The sequence below is a fragment of the Neodiprion fabricii genome, chromosome 5 (assembly GCF_021155785.1).
Source record: "Neodiprion fabricii isolate iyNeoFabr1 chromosome 5, iyNeoFabr1.1, whole genome shotgun sequence".
Taxonomy (NCBI): domain Eukaryota; kingdom Metazoa; phylum Arthropoda; class Insecta; order Hymenoptera; family Diprionidae; genus Neodiprion; species Neodiprion fabricii.
In genome coordinates, this window is record NC_060243.1 from 4,040,509 (window position 1) to 4,053,697 (window position 13,189).

At 36.9% G+C, this 13,189-nt stretch overlaps 5 protein-coding genes across 6 annotated transcripts; 2 read left to right on the forward strand and 3 right to left on the reverse strand.

Annotated features, from left to right (window-relative positions):
• Positions 1-9: 9 nt before the first annotated feature.
• On the forward strand, positions 10-1,798 carry LOC124183157. Its single transcript, XM_046571298.1, has 3 exons — positions 10-686; positions 774-889; positions 966-1,798. The coding sequence occupies exons 1-3, from the start codon at positions 303-305 to the stop codon at positions 1,129-1,131; spliced, it is 666 nt and encodes a 221-aa protein (XP_046427254.1). The 5' UTR covers positions 10-302; the 3' UTR covers positions 1,132-1,798.
• A 335-nt stretch (positions 1,799-2,133) lies between these two features.
• LOC124183171 lies at positions 2,134-2,935 on the reverse strand. Its single transcript, XM_046571330.1, has 2 exons — positions 2,621-2,935; positions 2,134-2,507 (listed from the first exon to the last, which is right to left on the reverse strand). Exons 1-2 carry the CDS (start codon positions 2,933-2,935, stop codon positions 2,181-2,183), a joined length of 642 nt encoding a protein of 213 aa, XP_046427286.1. The 3' UTR covers positions 2,134-2,180.
• Positions 2,936-4,007: 1,072 nt separating this feature from the next.
• Positions 4,008-6,425, reverse strand: LOC124183169. Its single transcript, XM_046571325.1, has 5 exons — positions 6,156-6,425; positions 5,504-5,833; positions 5,086-5,409; positions 4,548-4,967; positions 4,008-4,443 (listed from the first exon to the last, which is right to left on the reverse strand). The coding sequence occupies exons 2-5, from the start codon at positions 5,807-5,809 to the stop codon at positions 4,228-4,230; spliced, it is 1,266 nt and encodes a 421-aa protein (XP_046427281.1). The 5' UTR covers positions 5,810-5,833; positions 6,156-6,425; the 3' UTR covers positions 4,008-4,227.
• Positions 6,426-6,935: 510 nt separating this feature from the next.
• On the reverse strand, positions 6,936-11,665 carry LOC124183168. Of its 2 annotated transcripts, none has more exons than XM_046571324.1 (5): positions 11,522-11,665; positions 9,055-9,386; positions 8,626-8,949; positions 7,936-8,358; positions 6,936-7,849 (listed from the first exon to the last, which is right to left on the reverse strand). In XM_046571324.1, the coding sequence occupies exons 2-5, from the start codon at positions 9,358-9,360 to the stop codon at positions 7,634-7,636; spliced, it is 1,269 nt and encodes a 422-aa protein (XP_046427280.1). In that variant the 5' UTR covers positions 9,361-9,386; positions 11,522-11,665; the 3' UTR covers positions 6,936-7,633. The 2 variants fall into 2 exon arrangements, with proteins under 2 accessions (XP_046427280.1, XP_046427279.1); XM_046571323.1 differs by lacking the exon at positions 11,522-11,665 and adding an exon at positions 9,962-10,244.
• LOC124183172 (PCNA-associated factor-like) lies at positions 10,654-12,608 on the forward strand. Its single transcript, XM_046571331.1, has 4 exons — positions 10,654-11,027; positions 11,126-11,212; positions 11,295-11,425; positions 11,593-12,608. The coding sequence occupies exons 1-4, from the start codon at positions 10,991-10,993 to the stop codon at positions 11,680-11,682; spliced, it is 345 nt and encodes a 114-aa protein (XP_046427287.1). The 5' UTR covers positions 10,654-10,990; the 3' UTR covers positions 11,683-12,608.
• The last annotated feature ends 581 nt before the right edge of the window (positions 12,609-13,189 follow it).

Genomic DNA, 13,189 nt, shown 5'->3' on the forward strand with positions numbered 1-13,189 from the left:
CGATCAGCCGTCAAATTCTGTCTTAGGAGGATATAAAATTTCAACAATAATAGTTTAGGAATGACGAAGATATTTATTTGATTGTTCGCGTTTTAGCAATAATCTTTACATATATTTACGGCATGTAATATAAGGAATGATGGAATTGAATCGTTATTACGCGCCTCGAGAATTGTCAAAGTTCTGTCTGTATCAAAGCTCGAACCTGTCACGGCGGTGAACGCCAGTCAACGAGTGCTGACGAATACCAGATATCGTGTGAAATTTTTTTCTTCTGATTCCATTCTAAATGTCAGAAGAGAATGAAGCGTGTTGCCGGTCGAAATTTGAAATTCATAGTAATCACGTGTTATTGCTTGTGTATAACGATAACAAATTGTGATGATAATTTGATTATTACAAAACGCAATTTGTTAAAGTCGATTCCTGAATCGCGGGCTGGTAACCCGTCGAAACATGTTCCAGTACAATCTTTTAAAAGCACTGATGATTCGAAATTGTCAGACTCTAGTAGCTCAAAACTTACGAACTCATCACAGGAGAAAAATTCCCCTATCCAAAATGTCGAAGATAGTGATAGCGACATTAAATCCAAAGATAATCGAACCGTAACCTTACTAACTGATCAAGTCAAAAAGGAGGCAAATCTTGATTTGAACGTCACCGCCCCACAAACGACGATACAGGTATCGCTCTAGTCGTTGTATGTACCATAAAATACGTTTCAGTATTTGCAAACAGCTCGCCTATATTCTGGTATATAATTCTTTCAGCCTCAAATACTTGGCCCAAATTTGTCTGTGAACACAGGTGCGTTGTGGCGTGGCATTTCTGTTTTCATGGGTCTGACTGTACTCGTGATCGCCTATATTATCCTACGTTGCGTAAGGTGAGCTGTAAGCGAAAAGAAAACAATTTTAATGTAATTTTTGAGATTGCTAATCCGGTATTTTCTATCTTCAAAGGTTAAGCAAAAATCGTACTCAAATGGTTCGAAAGTACGGTGTCCTTGCGCACAGGCAAGATGTTGAAATGCGGCCATTGCCATTGGATGACGAAGACGAAGACGACACGACTGTATTCGATGCCAGCGAAATAGGGATCCATGACAAACATCGGCAAACTGCGTAGTCACAGAGCGGGACACGATTTTCAACCAACTCAATGAATCAGGTATGCAAGATGAGGCAAATTGTATTTGCTTTGTACGCTAAGAAACCTTATATGTACGATTGATAACAAGTGCATGAGACTGAATGAATGTTGCACTATTGATGAATGTTGAACCAAGCAATGCAATATCAAGGAGTATTTTATTCCCCTTGTGTGGAATATGCCATTAGAAATGTATTGTGAATTTACCATTCATAATAGAAAATGCTCTGTAAATATGAGTGTAACTACATGACTAAATTTGCCTATCATGGTTTTTGAGCTTTATTTTGTATAAGTTATGATAGACACAAAATTTTGTTATTAATGTTATATGTAAGTATATATAGACATATATATATTTTTTGGCTATACAAGCACATTTTATTCGGTTAAATATTCAATATATTATAATAGTAAATCTAAAATTTTCATTTTAACCGAATAAAAATACTATTGTAATTTATGATTAAAACTGTGATCAGATTTCAAATTTTTCTGCGCTCATACGTGTCCTCAAAACACGTGGTAAATGAGTCGTGTTAATATCTAAAGTTTCAAAGATAAATATTATAGTTGAGTACAGAATGTCTATATTTTATTTAACACTAAGGATTTATAATAAAAATAATGTATAAAAGATAAAGCTGGACTAATTTTCTTCAAATTATATTATCTATAATGATATTGTACATACTTTCCCAGTATTTTTCTAAATTTCTCTATTACTGATCCCGTCATTGTTCAATTTCCTTCATAATATACCAGCAGAAAGTAATTCATCCTCATCCATCAAATGATCGTTCCTCGTCAATTCTATTCTCTCTGTAAAATAATGTAATTTGAAAGCTAGCTAGGCGCCTTAGATACTGTATAATGAGTTTGGAGGATAGATATTTATGGTATCTAATATCTTAGTATAACTAGAGAACAGAATTTCATAAATATCTCTTTTCAACTGCATGCAAGATGATAAATTATTACATAATTGGATAAATTGATAAAGTGGTGAATAGGTAAGGTGGGTACTAACTTGGTAAGCTTTGTACCAATTGTATAATTTTGAAGTAATATAACTCTCTGATAGCTGATCTGCTAGTTTTTGAAACTCTTTTTCTTTGATCTTTGTAGGCAAACGAGACTGCCTGAAATCTGGCTAGAGCTTTCAGAATTAGACTGCATTGCGATAGATTTAAAGTTTTTTGACGAGTTACTGGGCTAAATCCGATAATGCTAACATCTTCCATAACAAGGAAATCTTTTAATCCGTCCGTTACAGCAGCCAACCAACGAGGTAAAATGATGAAATCACTCATATCCTTAGATTTCAGGAAGTTTTGAAACTTTGGGTATATCTGTGATAAGAATTACTTTGCTAGAAATGAGTGCATAAAGAATGATGAATTTTAATTTGTTACAACATGTATAAACTGTAATTGAAAAACCACAATATCAGCAAAAATAATACCTCAAGATGAAAGGTGATTTCGTTGCGAAAGAAGTCTGTACTTCTCAACATTTTCCTTCTGCCCAAATTCCTTGGCATTGATTTAACGACCAGTGATATTTCAGTTGGACTTCTACCTGCGATGCCCTTCACTTTGATTCTATTGACGACCGATAAGTAGGCATCACCCTTGCTACTTCCGTCGCCAAAGTTCCAGCTTAGTATTTCGACTTTTTTCTCACAAGATACTTTACGTAGAATATGCTCAAGCGTTTCTTCAGTAAACAAATCGCTGACACCGAACAACAGGATTTTGTTCTTCTCCATAATTCCCATATGAGATTACCGGTACTGAAATATTCAAATTTCTGTTATCAAAACTATATTACAAATTTGACGCTGTACGTAGAAATTTTGTTAAACTGCAGCGGATGTGAAAATCATGAATTTTGTATCTAAATTGCTGTAAATTCAACTTGGGTATAACTTACACGTCGCTCTACTCAGCGTGTGGGGGAAAACTTTATTGCAATCACGCATGAGTCCTAATAATCATGGCGAAACGCTTGGCCTATAAATTAATTGACAATGATCATTCTCATACTATGTGGTCAATTTGCCTCAGACTGAGGCAGGTCAATCGTTGGCATGTTAAATTATTATCTTATATTTTTCGATCGTTTCTTCAATGTGGTTTATGAGTTCAAAGCGATTTTGTGTCCCGTTCCAAGGCATTGTACATTACCCCCGTGTATAAGAGGAGCAATAGTAGCGAATTCTAAACACGCATATCTCTAAAACTAGATGGTCAATTGATCTGAGATTGAAAATAAATAAGCATTACCACTGAAATTAATTTTCCACCAAGTTTCGGAGTGTTCTCTAATAGGGTCCGTTTGGGGGATAACTACCTTAGAGAGTACCTTTAGAGAGAGAGGGAGAGATTATCTACTGCATTTTAGAAGCTGAGCTTTGTACATACATATTTATTTAGGTCTAGCTGATAAGATGAAAATAAATTCATTTGTTCATTCAAGCCCTTGGATGGTTGTGAAACATGTTTGTATGTTATTTATCACTGTCATTATTGTTCACGTTATTGCGCGTTCGAATACCAGATAATTATGATTCTCGGACACTGTTAATTGCCGGTGAAAAAGATTATAAATGTTATCGTACGATAAATCGGAAGTGAATTTCGTACAAATATCATATCTGTTCAGAAAATGAAATCGTATTCTTCATCTCAAGATACATTCTTATCAGATTGAATTAAAGGATCCACATAGTTTTATTGCTATAACCGGATTTATACGTATTTGCGGGATTGACATATTCCGTTTCTTTTAATGTTTCTGTAACTTGACGTTAGGAAGCAATGTATAAAAATTCATTTATCTAATCATACTCGTATAAAAATAGATAATACTTTATCATAAGATACAACGAAGATAAGTTTCCTTCCAATATAATAAAATATAGTTAGAAATCTCTTTGTTCGAAATACCGATTAAGTACATTACAGTGGTGAGACGGAAATTGATCCTCATTTAGAATTGCTTTTCCTAATAATTTTCCTAAACTAATTATCATATAGTTTGTTTATACCTAAAGCTATGACCTAAATTTCATAGATAATTCTTTTCCACTGCGTGCATGATGGTCTCGGCAAGACGGCATCTGCTTTTCTTGGTTTTTAGGTTCTTTAAATTCCAGATTACGCTAACGTCGACTGGCTCATCTCCTTCTATAGAATCCATGTCAAATGCTTCTGATTCGTCCAGTGATACTCCCGGTGCAGTTTCCAGAGCAAAATTTATCCCATGGATACTCTGCTCTTGGACCTGAACATAATAACGCAATGATTAGAAGTCTCGAAATAAATCCTGAGAAATCCGGTCATCGTTCAGTTACACTTTTCATTTTAATACTTGAAAAATACACTCACCTCGTTCATAAATGTGTCCCACGGATAGAGCTTCTCAGGATCCGATTTCAACATGCTTATACTTCTGCCGAGTTCCTGGTGGTAGAGTTTCAAAAATTCGTCGTAATGGCCGTCGCGAAGCGGTTTCTCGGTGCAGGTATAGATGAAGAAAGACACGTCTAGAGCTGGGCTAGCGCATCGAGCCAACTGAAAATCTAGGGCAAGAGCATCCGGGTATTCTCTATCAGTTTTTCGAATCATGAAGTTAGGCGCCCACGCATCACCCTGAGTAATCACCGAAGTTGGCGCTGTCACACGGTTGCAGAAATCTATGCTCTTGTCGTACAACTCTCGGCCTGTCCAGGAGTTGAAGCGCTTCTCAGCTTCGCTGCCTGGATACTCCTTAGCTAGCGCATCTTTAGCCATGTTTATTATAAGGGTCTGAAAGAAAAATGGATCGGTTGAGTGGAAATCTGTTCTGTCGTTGGTCAATTTATGTCTGAATAATTTTCATAACGGAGTATTATTGGGTTTGTCGAATCTGACAAGATATACCAACCTGAAAACCTTTGTACCAATCGTACAGTTTTGGAGTAAAATAAGTCTCAATTAAACGATTTGCTATTCTTTGAAACTCCTCTTTCTTTTGATCCTTGTAGGCGAATGATACGGCGTGTAACCTAGCCAGTGCTTTCAATATCAATCTACATTCCTGCACTTGCAACGAATTTTGTCTAGCCAGAGGTTGAAAGCCGATCGAAATGACATCTTCCAGCACGAGATAATCGTTCTCGCCATCCGTTAACGCCGCAAAACATCGAGGTACCATCAGCAAATCTCCTGCGTTTTTAGACTTGACAAACTCTTGAAACTTCGGGAATATCTGTAACGTGAATGAGATTTCCTCAAAAATTGAAGTATGCAGAATCATTGAAATTAAATCTGTATACGAGCACGTGGAAAGAAAGTATATTTACCTCTGTATAGCACGTAACTTCGTTATAGAAGAATTCGTTGCTCCTGAAAGTTTTTCGTCTTGCCAAATTATTCGGCATTGATTTGACGACAAGTGATATTTGGATCGGTTTGCCGCCAGCTGTGCCGTTCACCTTGATTCTGTTGATGACGGACAAATAGCCGTCACCCTTCTTGCTCGCGTCTCCAAAATCCCATCCCAATACTTGCACCTCATTTTCCCCTGTTGCATTTCGAAGGCTCTCTTCGAGCGTTTTCTCGGTAAACAGAGCGCTCACACCGGACAGAAGACTCTCGTCCTTTGTCATGTTCTTTTAGCGTCAGTACTGAAACTGCGAAAATATTCTATCATAGAATGGAATCGGATTAAGGACCTCTATAATTCCAACCGAGAATGCACAAAGCGGCAATGTTGGAGTGTACATCAAATATCCCAGGGTCAAGCCCCACTAATCAGCAACACAATACTCATGAGCTGTGGGCGTTGATAGCAGAATTCCAAAGGAAATATTGAAACAAGTGGTATTTCCACTGATCTCTGTACTAACAATCGAGATACACGCGGAAAATATACGAATCGGCACTGCGATAAGAGCGGAGTGTAAGCGAAACATTTGCATTATTCCATAAATAAATATTGACTGAAGAACTAACCGCATAAGTTTAATTGAATCGCTAGAATTAATGAATGTTCCAACGATTTTGACGAATATCCGAGCAACAGAAGCTTGGAACATTCATTCCACGTACTTCGCTCTGCCTTTCACTCATTCAACCGAACTCGGTGGCCTCGAAAAAGAAAACTGGGATTTCCACTTTCCTTGAACGAGTCATTAGTCGTAGCATCGAGAGATTTACACTTTCTATGCTGATACATCGCTTAATGATGCGACGCGGATACGTTTATCGATTTAGTAGAGATTGACCATTCGATGTACTCTAATTGAGAATTGAAGATAAGGATTTGGAGGAATATTCAAGAGCTGACGAATTAACTTCTACACGAATTCATTCGTGTATTTGAATTAGGCGTTGTTTGCTCTCTCGAATTTATTACGAGGTTGAAGTTATTAACGTTATCCTAACGAAACATTGGGGAAAAAATCACTATTTCATTAAGTTTACTGTGTTTTTGAAAAAACTAAGATATCGAAATACGAGTGTGTTTTGTTTTATTACGATTTACTAAATTTCGGACAATTCGAAAATGGCGAAATAACCGTTTTTCCTCGGCATGAATCGTTACGATAACGTTACTAACTTCAATATGATAATTTAGTGATCGCGGCTGGTTGCATAACGATCATTTTTCAACACTGATCGGGATAAAAACAGTATAACGTAGCATTTTTTCAAATTCTAACAATTAGAATTTAAAAGATAGCACAACGTATACGTCCAATCAGGACGAATGTTCTGCATGAACAGCCCATATGATGATTATTAGGAATTTTATTTTTACAATATATTACAATACGTATAAATTGATTGGATTTAGGAAAAGAAAAAACGAAATTAAACATTTGCCCACTTCTATTATATACACATCCACGCGCGGTTTTGAACCGCGATATTGTCATCAGTTATCTAGTTTAAATTGACAAGTATGCGGCATGCGTAAGTTAGTGTACATACATACATTTCCGGCTCTCTGTTCAACAGGAAAGGATTTATGCAATAAGAACATATATCTAACAGACGGAACCAAATTTAATTTTATATTATACTCTTTTAATAACGGTTATACTATAAGTGATATCTAACTACCTATTTAATTCATTACGTTGCAAATCTGCAATATATGCTGCTGTATTTTTATATTCCCATTACCCATTAGCAAAAGATTAACAGAATGACAAATTTTACTTAGTTTCTTAACTTATGCCATTTTCATTGATCGTTTTTCGTCGACAGATAATATAACACAACGCAGCACGTCGAATAATACTTTCTATTTAACTACAGTGTGCATTATACAAAGTATATTCATCCTGCCAAGAGAAACGTTGGTTTGGAAACTACGCTTCTTGAATACTGACCGACATTATGCCGTTTCAAACCCGATTTAACTCGATTATTCAAGTGTACTTCAAATTTTCTTTACTATATATTAAAACTATGTGGCGAAACATTTAAATAAATTTATTTTCCACAGCGTGAACTAAGGTGTCGGCAAGCCGGCGTCGTCCTTCCTTAGATTTTATCGGTTCTATCGTCCAAACATCAGATATATCAACTGCCTCATCTCCCTTGATTATATTCAAGTCAAATGCTTCATCCGCATCTAGTAACGAGAATGGCACGGCCTCAATGGCAAAATTAACTCCATGCAGGCTGTATTCCTGGACCTGAAGGAAGCACAACACAGTCATTGAATGAATAGAAATTAGATCCTTAAATTAGAAGAGTTAAAACCCTTGAATCTTACACGTACCTCTTTCCTGAATAAATCCCAAGGATAGATTTTCTCAGGGTTTGATCCCAGCAAGCTGATACTCCTGCTGATCTCGTCATGATACGTTTTCAGTAAATGTTCGTAATGATCGTCGCGTAAACTTTTTTCCGTGCATGTGTATATGAAGAAAGAAGTATCTAGAACTGGGCTTGCGGCTCTCGAGAGCTGAAAATCTAGTGCAAGAGCAGTTGGATGTTTATCACCGTCCGATTGACGAATTAAAAAGTTTGGCGCCCAGGCGTCCCCCTGCGTTATAACTGAAGTTGCAGCAGATACTTTGTTACAGAAATCTACGCTCTTGAAGTAGAAATCTCGACGTGACCAGGAATTAAATTTCTCCTCAGCTTTGCTACCTGGGTATTCTTTGGCTAGCGCATCCTTAGCAATTTTGAACAGTCTTCCCTGGAACCACAAATGTGTACCTAGAGTAGTGATATTTCTCAGACATAGCTCTATCATTTTCAAAAGGTAAAAATCGTTCAGCTGTTATATCTCTATTGTAATTGTCAGTTGTGAACGGGTTTTCTCATTAAACAATTAAAACGTAGCTGAATCTTTTTTTTTCTTCCAGTTTGAGTGGACCAATTTTAAAAATTGCGATTCACTAACTACATGGCAGACAATACCGATGACAACGGTAAACAGATGCGATAGCAAGCGAATACTGACCTGGAAGTTGATGTACCATTTGTATAGTTCAGGAGTGAAATAAGTTTCTAGCAACTTGTCAGCTAAGTTTTGAAATTCTTCTTTCTTCTGATCTTTGTATGCAAATGAAACAGCGTGAAATCTCGCCAGAGCCTTCAGTATCAGTTCACATTGCGACAAATTTAACGTATTTTGCCGAGTCACAGGACCAAATCCGAGAATACTGACATCTTCAAGAGCGAGGTAATCGTTTTCTCCATCTGTGACCGCTGCCAAGCAACGAGGTACGATGATCATATCAGCCAAGCCCTTAGAGTGCAAGAAGTCGTTGAATTTTGGAAAGATCTGAAAAGAGAAAAAAAAGAACTTTGCAAACTCTATTCTGGCAAAAATGTTAGAATCATATTACAAATCGAGTAAACATAAGGTGTTCAAGAAATTTGTGTTTACCTCAGTGTAACAGATGATTTCATTGTAAAAGAAGTCTTTACTTCTGAATGTTTTCCTCCTGCCAATATTCTGCGGCATCGATTTAACGACGAGCGATACACTTGCCGGTTTTCCGCCAGCCTCGCCTTTAACAGTGACTCTGTCCACAATAGACAAGTAACCGTCGCCCTTTTTGCTCGCCTCACCAAAATCCCAGCTAAGTATTTTAACATCCTTTTCGCCGGTCGTTTTTCGTATTATGTCTTCGAGCGTTTGCTCCGTAAACAATTTGCTCACGCCTGACAACAGACTTTTATCTTTCGACATTGTCTTGCTTTGTTTTCCAATTTGTACTGCAATTGTGAAAAGAAAAACAAAATCAATAAAAATGTGTATGCACTATTGTTAAAGAATTCTTCGCTTCAACTAGCCATTCACAATCGCACTTAATAAAGCAATAACACCTATTCACGGTTGAATACCACTTGTATCTCTAATATTGAACTGATTAGAGAAATAACTTTATTGGTTGTGTGCGTTGAGTGTAACATAATCTCCAACGGCTGATAGATGTGGTTATAAACGGTCCTGGGAATCATTATGACCTAATCCATAGAACAAACTATAAAAGATGAGGCGGGTCGGACCGTTATCAGTGGGATTTTGTTTTTTTCTCTCCGTCGCCTTGCATTTAATGTTTTTTTTTTTCAACTTTTTACATCTAATTCTACTTTAATAAATCCAATTCATTGAAAGTCATTCAGAAATTATATAGTAATGATTTTTTCCCTGACGTTTCGTCACGTTAACGTTAATAACTTCAACCTCGTGTTTCATTTTCTCGTAGTTTTTTGTTTTGTTAAACTTGACTTTTATCACGATATTATTTCGCTGTAAGCGCGTGATAAGCCGGCGGCAATATACTTACTCGGTTACGATTATTCTTCTTTTTTTTTTTTTTTTTTAATTGATAATTCTCGATTGAAAGAATTATTTTCCTGTGTGTCCGAATGCGGGAACGTCACACAACACAACAATGACGATATATTCACGACACGACGAATCGATTGACAATGAGCCCGACCGTATCGATTCGCGCAAAGCAATTGACGGAAAACTGATAAATCTGGTAGGCGTATTCTATTCCCTCCTCAGTTCCGATGCTGATACCCAGGCGGCCACGTAGGCAATGAAAGGTTGGCGTCCGAAGTCTCGGAGACGGGTTCGCATTGATGGGAACCTGGTGAGGGAGCGAATACGTGTCAAAATGACGGTTTTCCTCCTTCGAAAGGTGGCTCGTCAGGAGGAGAAACTCCGGCGTCGCTGATCCACGAATAAAACATCACGCTTTGATTCGCGTTGAGATTTTACTACTTGCACGAAATTTTCATTCAAACAGTGCATACATTTGGTTCACGTTTTCATCGTTGTGACATAGATATTAAAAATAGAACCGCGATCTCTCGACGCGAGATTGCTAACAATCGATAGGTCAGTTTAAAATTGGCGGTAAGGAACGTTGCGAGCGTCATCTATTTCGCACGCTGGCCGTTGTTGAATATGTTCGTTTCCGACCATGGTGGAGTTCTTCTTTTTTTCTTTTTTTTTTCTTTTGTTTTGCACTTGTTTTGCCTTTGTTTTATCACTAAGTTCGCAAACTTCGAACCGACTACTTGTCTGTCATTTTGTATTGAAAAAGTCTTCGGACAGGTGGTTTGATCGGAAATTGGCAAAATACCGTTAGTCGCGGGCAGTAACCGAGATTTTCGATAAGCGTACAACGCACGCGTTACAGTTGTCAGTTGCTCGAAGGTCGGCACCGTTGTTGACTATTTGCCCATACGTACTGTACGATACTCATTGCGTCACTGATTCGTTTTTTTATAATCGATATCGAACTTGTATAAGTGTAATCATAATTTCTGACACAAGCGACACGCAATAGTACTACGAGATAATGGTAAGAACGAGAGCAGACGCAGGAGTTACTCGGGGTGAGTGGTTATTATCGCAGTTTACAACTTTATGATTCACGCCATCCAATAAGTACGAATTGATAATCCGAATCGATTGTTTTTATTTACCATTAAAGCCGCCGGAGCCAAAGCACCGCGGAAAAATTTAGGCGGCGTATCGGCAAGGATGGTTATTGCGAATGCTTTTGCGGACAAAGGAAAAGGTGAGAGTTCTAAATGAACGGAAATAATAGAAACATCTATTTGTCGTACGCGTTAAAATCTTTTCTGCCAATTATTTATCAGGTAAGGATCATTCCAGTGGAAATTCGTACTGTCCTCGAGAGACACCGGATTGGCAGAAGCCGATTACTTCTTTTTTTCAAAGACCGTCTAATGAATCGGGAGAAAGAAGTTTCAAGTGGAAAGAAAAAATGGTAATTAACGATTTAATGACAGTATTACAAATGTAGGGTATCGGTAGATGGGAAGATGTTTAGAGCTTGAGTAAAAAAATTCTTGTATCGACTCACTGCGGATGATTCGATGCTCGAAGACTTGTGAAGATCGATTTTTTTCACAGCTTTATAACTATTGTTCACAGAATGAGTCTCTTGACGCTGAACCGGCAGCTGCCTCTGCCACGTCTTCTTCCTTAGACTTGACGTCCACAGAGGATAATACGACCGGCTGACGTCTTACGTAACTTTTGACGTAACTTCTGGAGCACGACTGAGTGGCAAAATACAAGCAACACGCTCCTATACTTCAAGTACTTACAGTGCGTGATAATAATTGTCAAGCTGCAATGTGAAAACTGCTCAGTATTTGCTCTCAAATCTGTTTATATATATTAATACATGTTAGATTAGAAGTTCTGATAAGTCTTATCTCAACAAGTTTAGTGAAGAAAAATGTTTTCCCGTGTCAATTTATTTGTCATTTTTTCGTCTATGAAAATACGTTTTTTATACCTATTTTTTGATCGATAACAATAAAGTTTCGTTATCATCAACTAGCTGTGTAGGTCATCGGTCTACATAATAATTCAGCATTTATCGAGAAAACATTTTTTATCGCAATATAACGAAAATTGTCTGATAATGTTTAGCTTTAATATCAAAAATGTGTTCACAGCAGTTGATCGTTTTAGTATTTGTAATTTTTAAGGCTTTATAACTTAATCACTATTATTTAATTACGTATCTCTTTTTCATTTCTCAAAACCCAAGTATTATTAATGTTTTTAAGAAAGTAACCAAAACGTGCCTCTAATAAGTATAGAAATAGTTTAAGAAAAATATGTCTATTGTTATATAATTTATTTATTCCGTCTTACGTGTACTCGTGTAGTAATAGTAAAGTAAGTCGTTCAGTTTTGTTATTTATCGTTGTGTTCTGTTGATCAGTCAATGTTCCTCAAGTGCATCGTTAAATCGTGCGTCTAATTGTGAACTGAAGTATTATAGATCCAACAACCAAGACCTTGGATAACTTAGTTTTGGACCATCGATCGTGATATTTTAATTGTCACATGTAACTAATTTTTATCAAACCTTTACGGATGATCAATATTGATATTAGCGACGATTAATAAATACATGGGTAATTCAAATTGAATTGTTCGCAGATTGATTTTTATTCAGTCAATTTGCCTTCCTTTTAATATTTCATATACAAAACATCATTTATTACGCAACTGATAGATGGACTGTTCGAGGATCACACGTTTCGATATTTCTCACTACCTCTCTCTCTCTCCCTTACACTTGTCGCTGGCAAAGCATCTAAACTTAAACTACACTAACCTAAATTTGTTCGTTTCTATTACTGGTACCAATTGAGAATCGACATTGTTAAACTACAATAAACTACTAATTACAAGGCTACATACTTCCAATTACTTGGGTCAACGGGTTGCGGGGGCAGGGAGGGGGGCAACGCTGGGCCTATCGTCAGGCTAATTCACTGTTTCTTTCACTTCAACTATGTACAACTTAGTCCTTGAGTCGTCATTCTTATTTCATGCATTATTTCAAGATATTAACAACAATATAAGTTCAATACCGTACATAACGCATTCCGATGTTAATTCAACAAATGCTGTCGTATCTTCAAATAAAAACGTCGAGACAAAGATCATTGAATCTTTTTATTTTCCCTTTACTTTTTTTTCGCCAAAAACTTACTTCCGTCCGATT

Bases quoted from the DNA above. Each gene is read 5' to 3' on its own strand.
- LOC124183157 (XM_046571298.1), top strand. From the start codon at position 303: ATGAAGCGTGTTGCCGGTCGAAATTTGAAATTCATAGTAATCACGTGT. The intron at 687-773 runs GTATCGCTCTAG...TAATTCTTTCAG, and splicing joins CCCCACAAACGACGATACAG to CCTCAAATACTTGGCCCAAA. The intron at 890-965 runs GTGAGCTGTAAG...CTATCTTCAAAG, and splicing joins ATTATCCTACGTTGCGTAAG to GTTAAGCAAAAATCGTACTC.
- LOC124183171 (XM_046571330.1), bottom strand. From the start codon at position 2,935: ATGGGAATTATGGAGAAGAACAAAATCCTGTTGTTCGGTGTCAGCGAT. The intron at 2,508-2,620 runs GTATTATTTTTG...TTCTTATCACAG, and splicing joins AAATCACCTTTCATCTTGAG to ATATACCCAAAGTTTCAAAA.
- LOC124183169 (XM_046571325.1), bottom strand. From the start codon at position 5,809: ATGACAAAGGACGAGAGTCTTCTGTCCGGTGTGAGCGCTCTGTTTACC. The intron at 4,968-5,085 runs GTTGGTATATCT...TTTTTCTTTCAG, and splicing joins ATTGGTACAAAGGTTTTCAG to ACCCTTATAATAAACATGGC. The intron at 4,444-4,547 runs GTGAGTGTATTT...TATTATGTTCAG, and splicing joins GGGACACATTTATGAACGAG to GTCCAAGAGCAGAGTATCCA.
- LOC124183168 (XM_046571324.1), bottom strand. From the start codon at position 9,360: ATGTCGAAAGATAAAAGTCTGTTGTCAGGCGTGAGCAAATTGTTTACG. The intron at 8,950-9,054 runs GTAAACACAAAT...TTCTCTTTTCAG, and splicing joins AAATCATCTGTTACACTGAG to ATCTTTCCAAAATTCAACGA. The intron at 7,850-7,935 runs GTACGTGTAAGA...TGCTTCCTTCAG, and splicing joins GGGATTTATTCAGGAAAGAG to GTCCAGGAATACAGCCTGCA.
- LOC124183172 (XM_046571331.1), top strand. From the start codon at position 10,991: ATGGTAAGAACGAGAGCAGACGCAGGAGTTACTCGGG. The intron at 11,028-11,125 runs GTGAGTGGTTAT...TTACCATTAAAG, and splicing joins AGACGCAGGAGTTACTCGGG to CCGCCGGAGCCAAAGCACCG. The intron at 11,426-11,592 runs GTAATTAACGAT...TATTGTTCACAG, and splicing joins TCAAGTGGAAAGAAAAAATG to AATGAGTCTCTTGACGCTGA.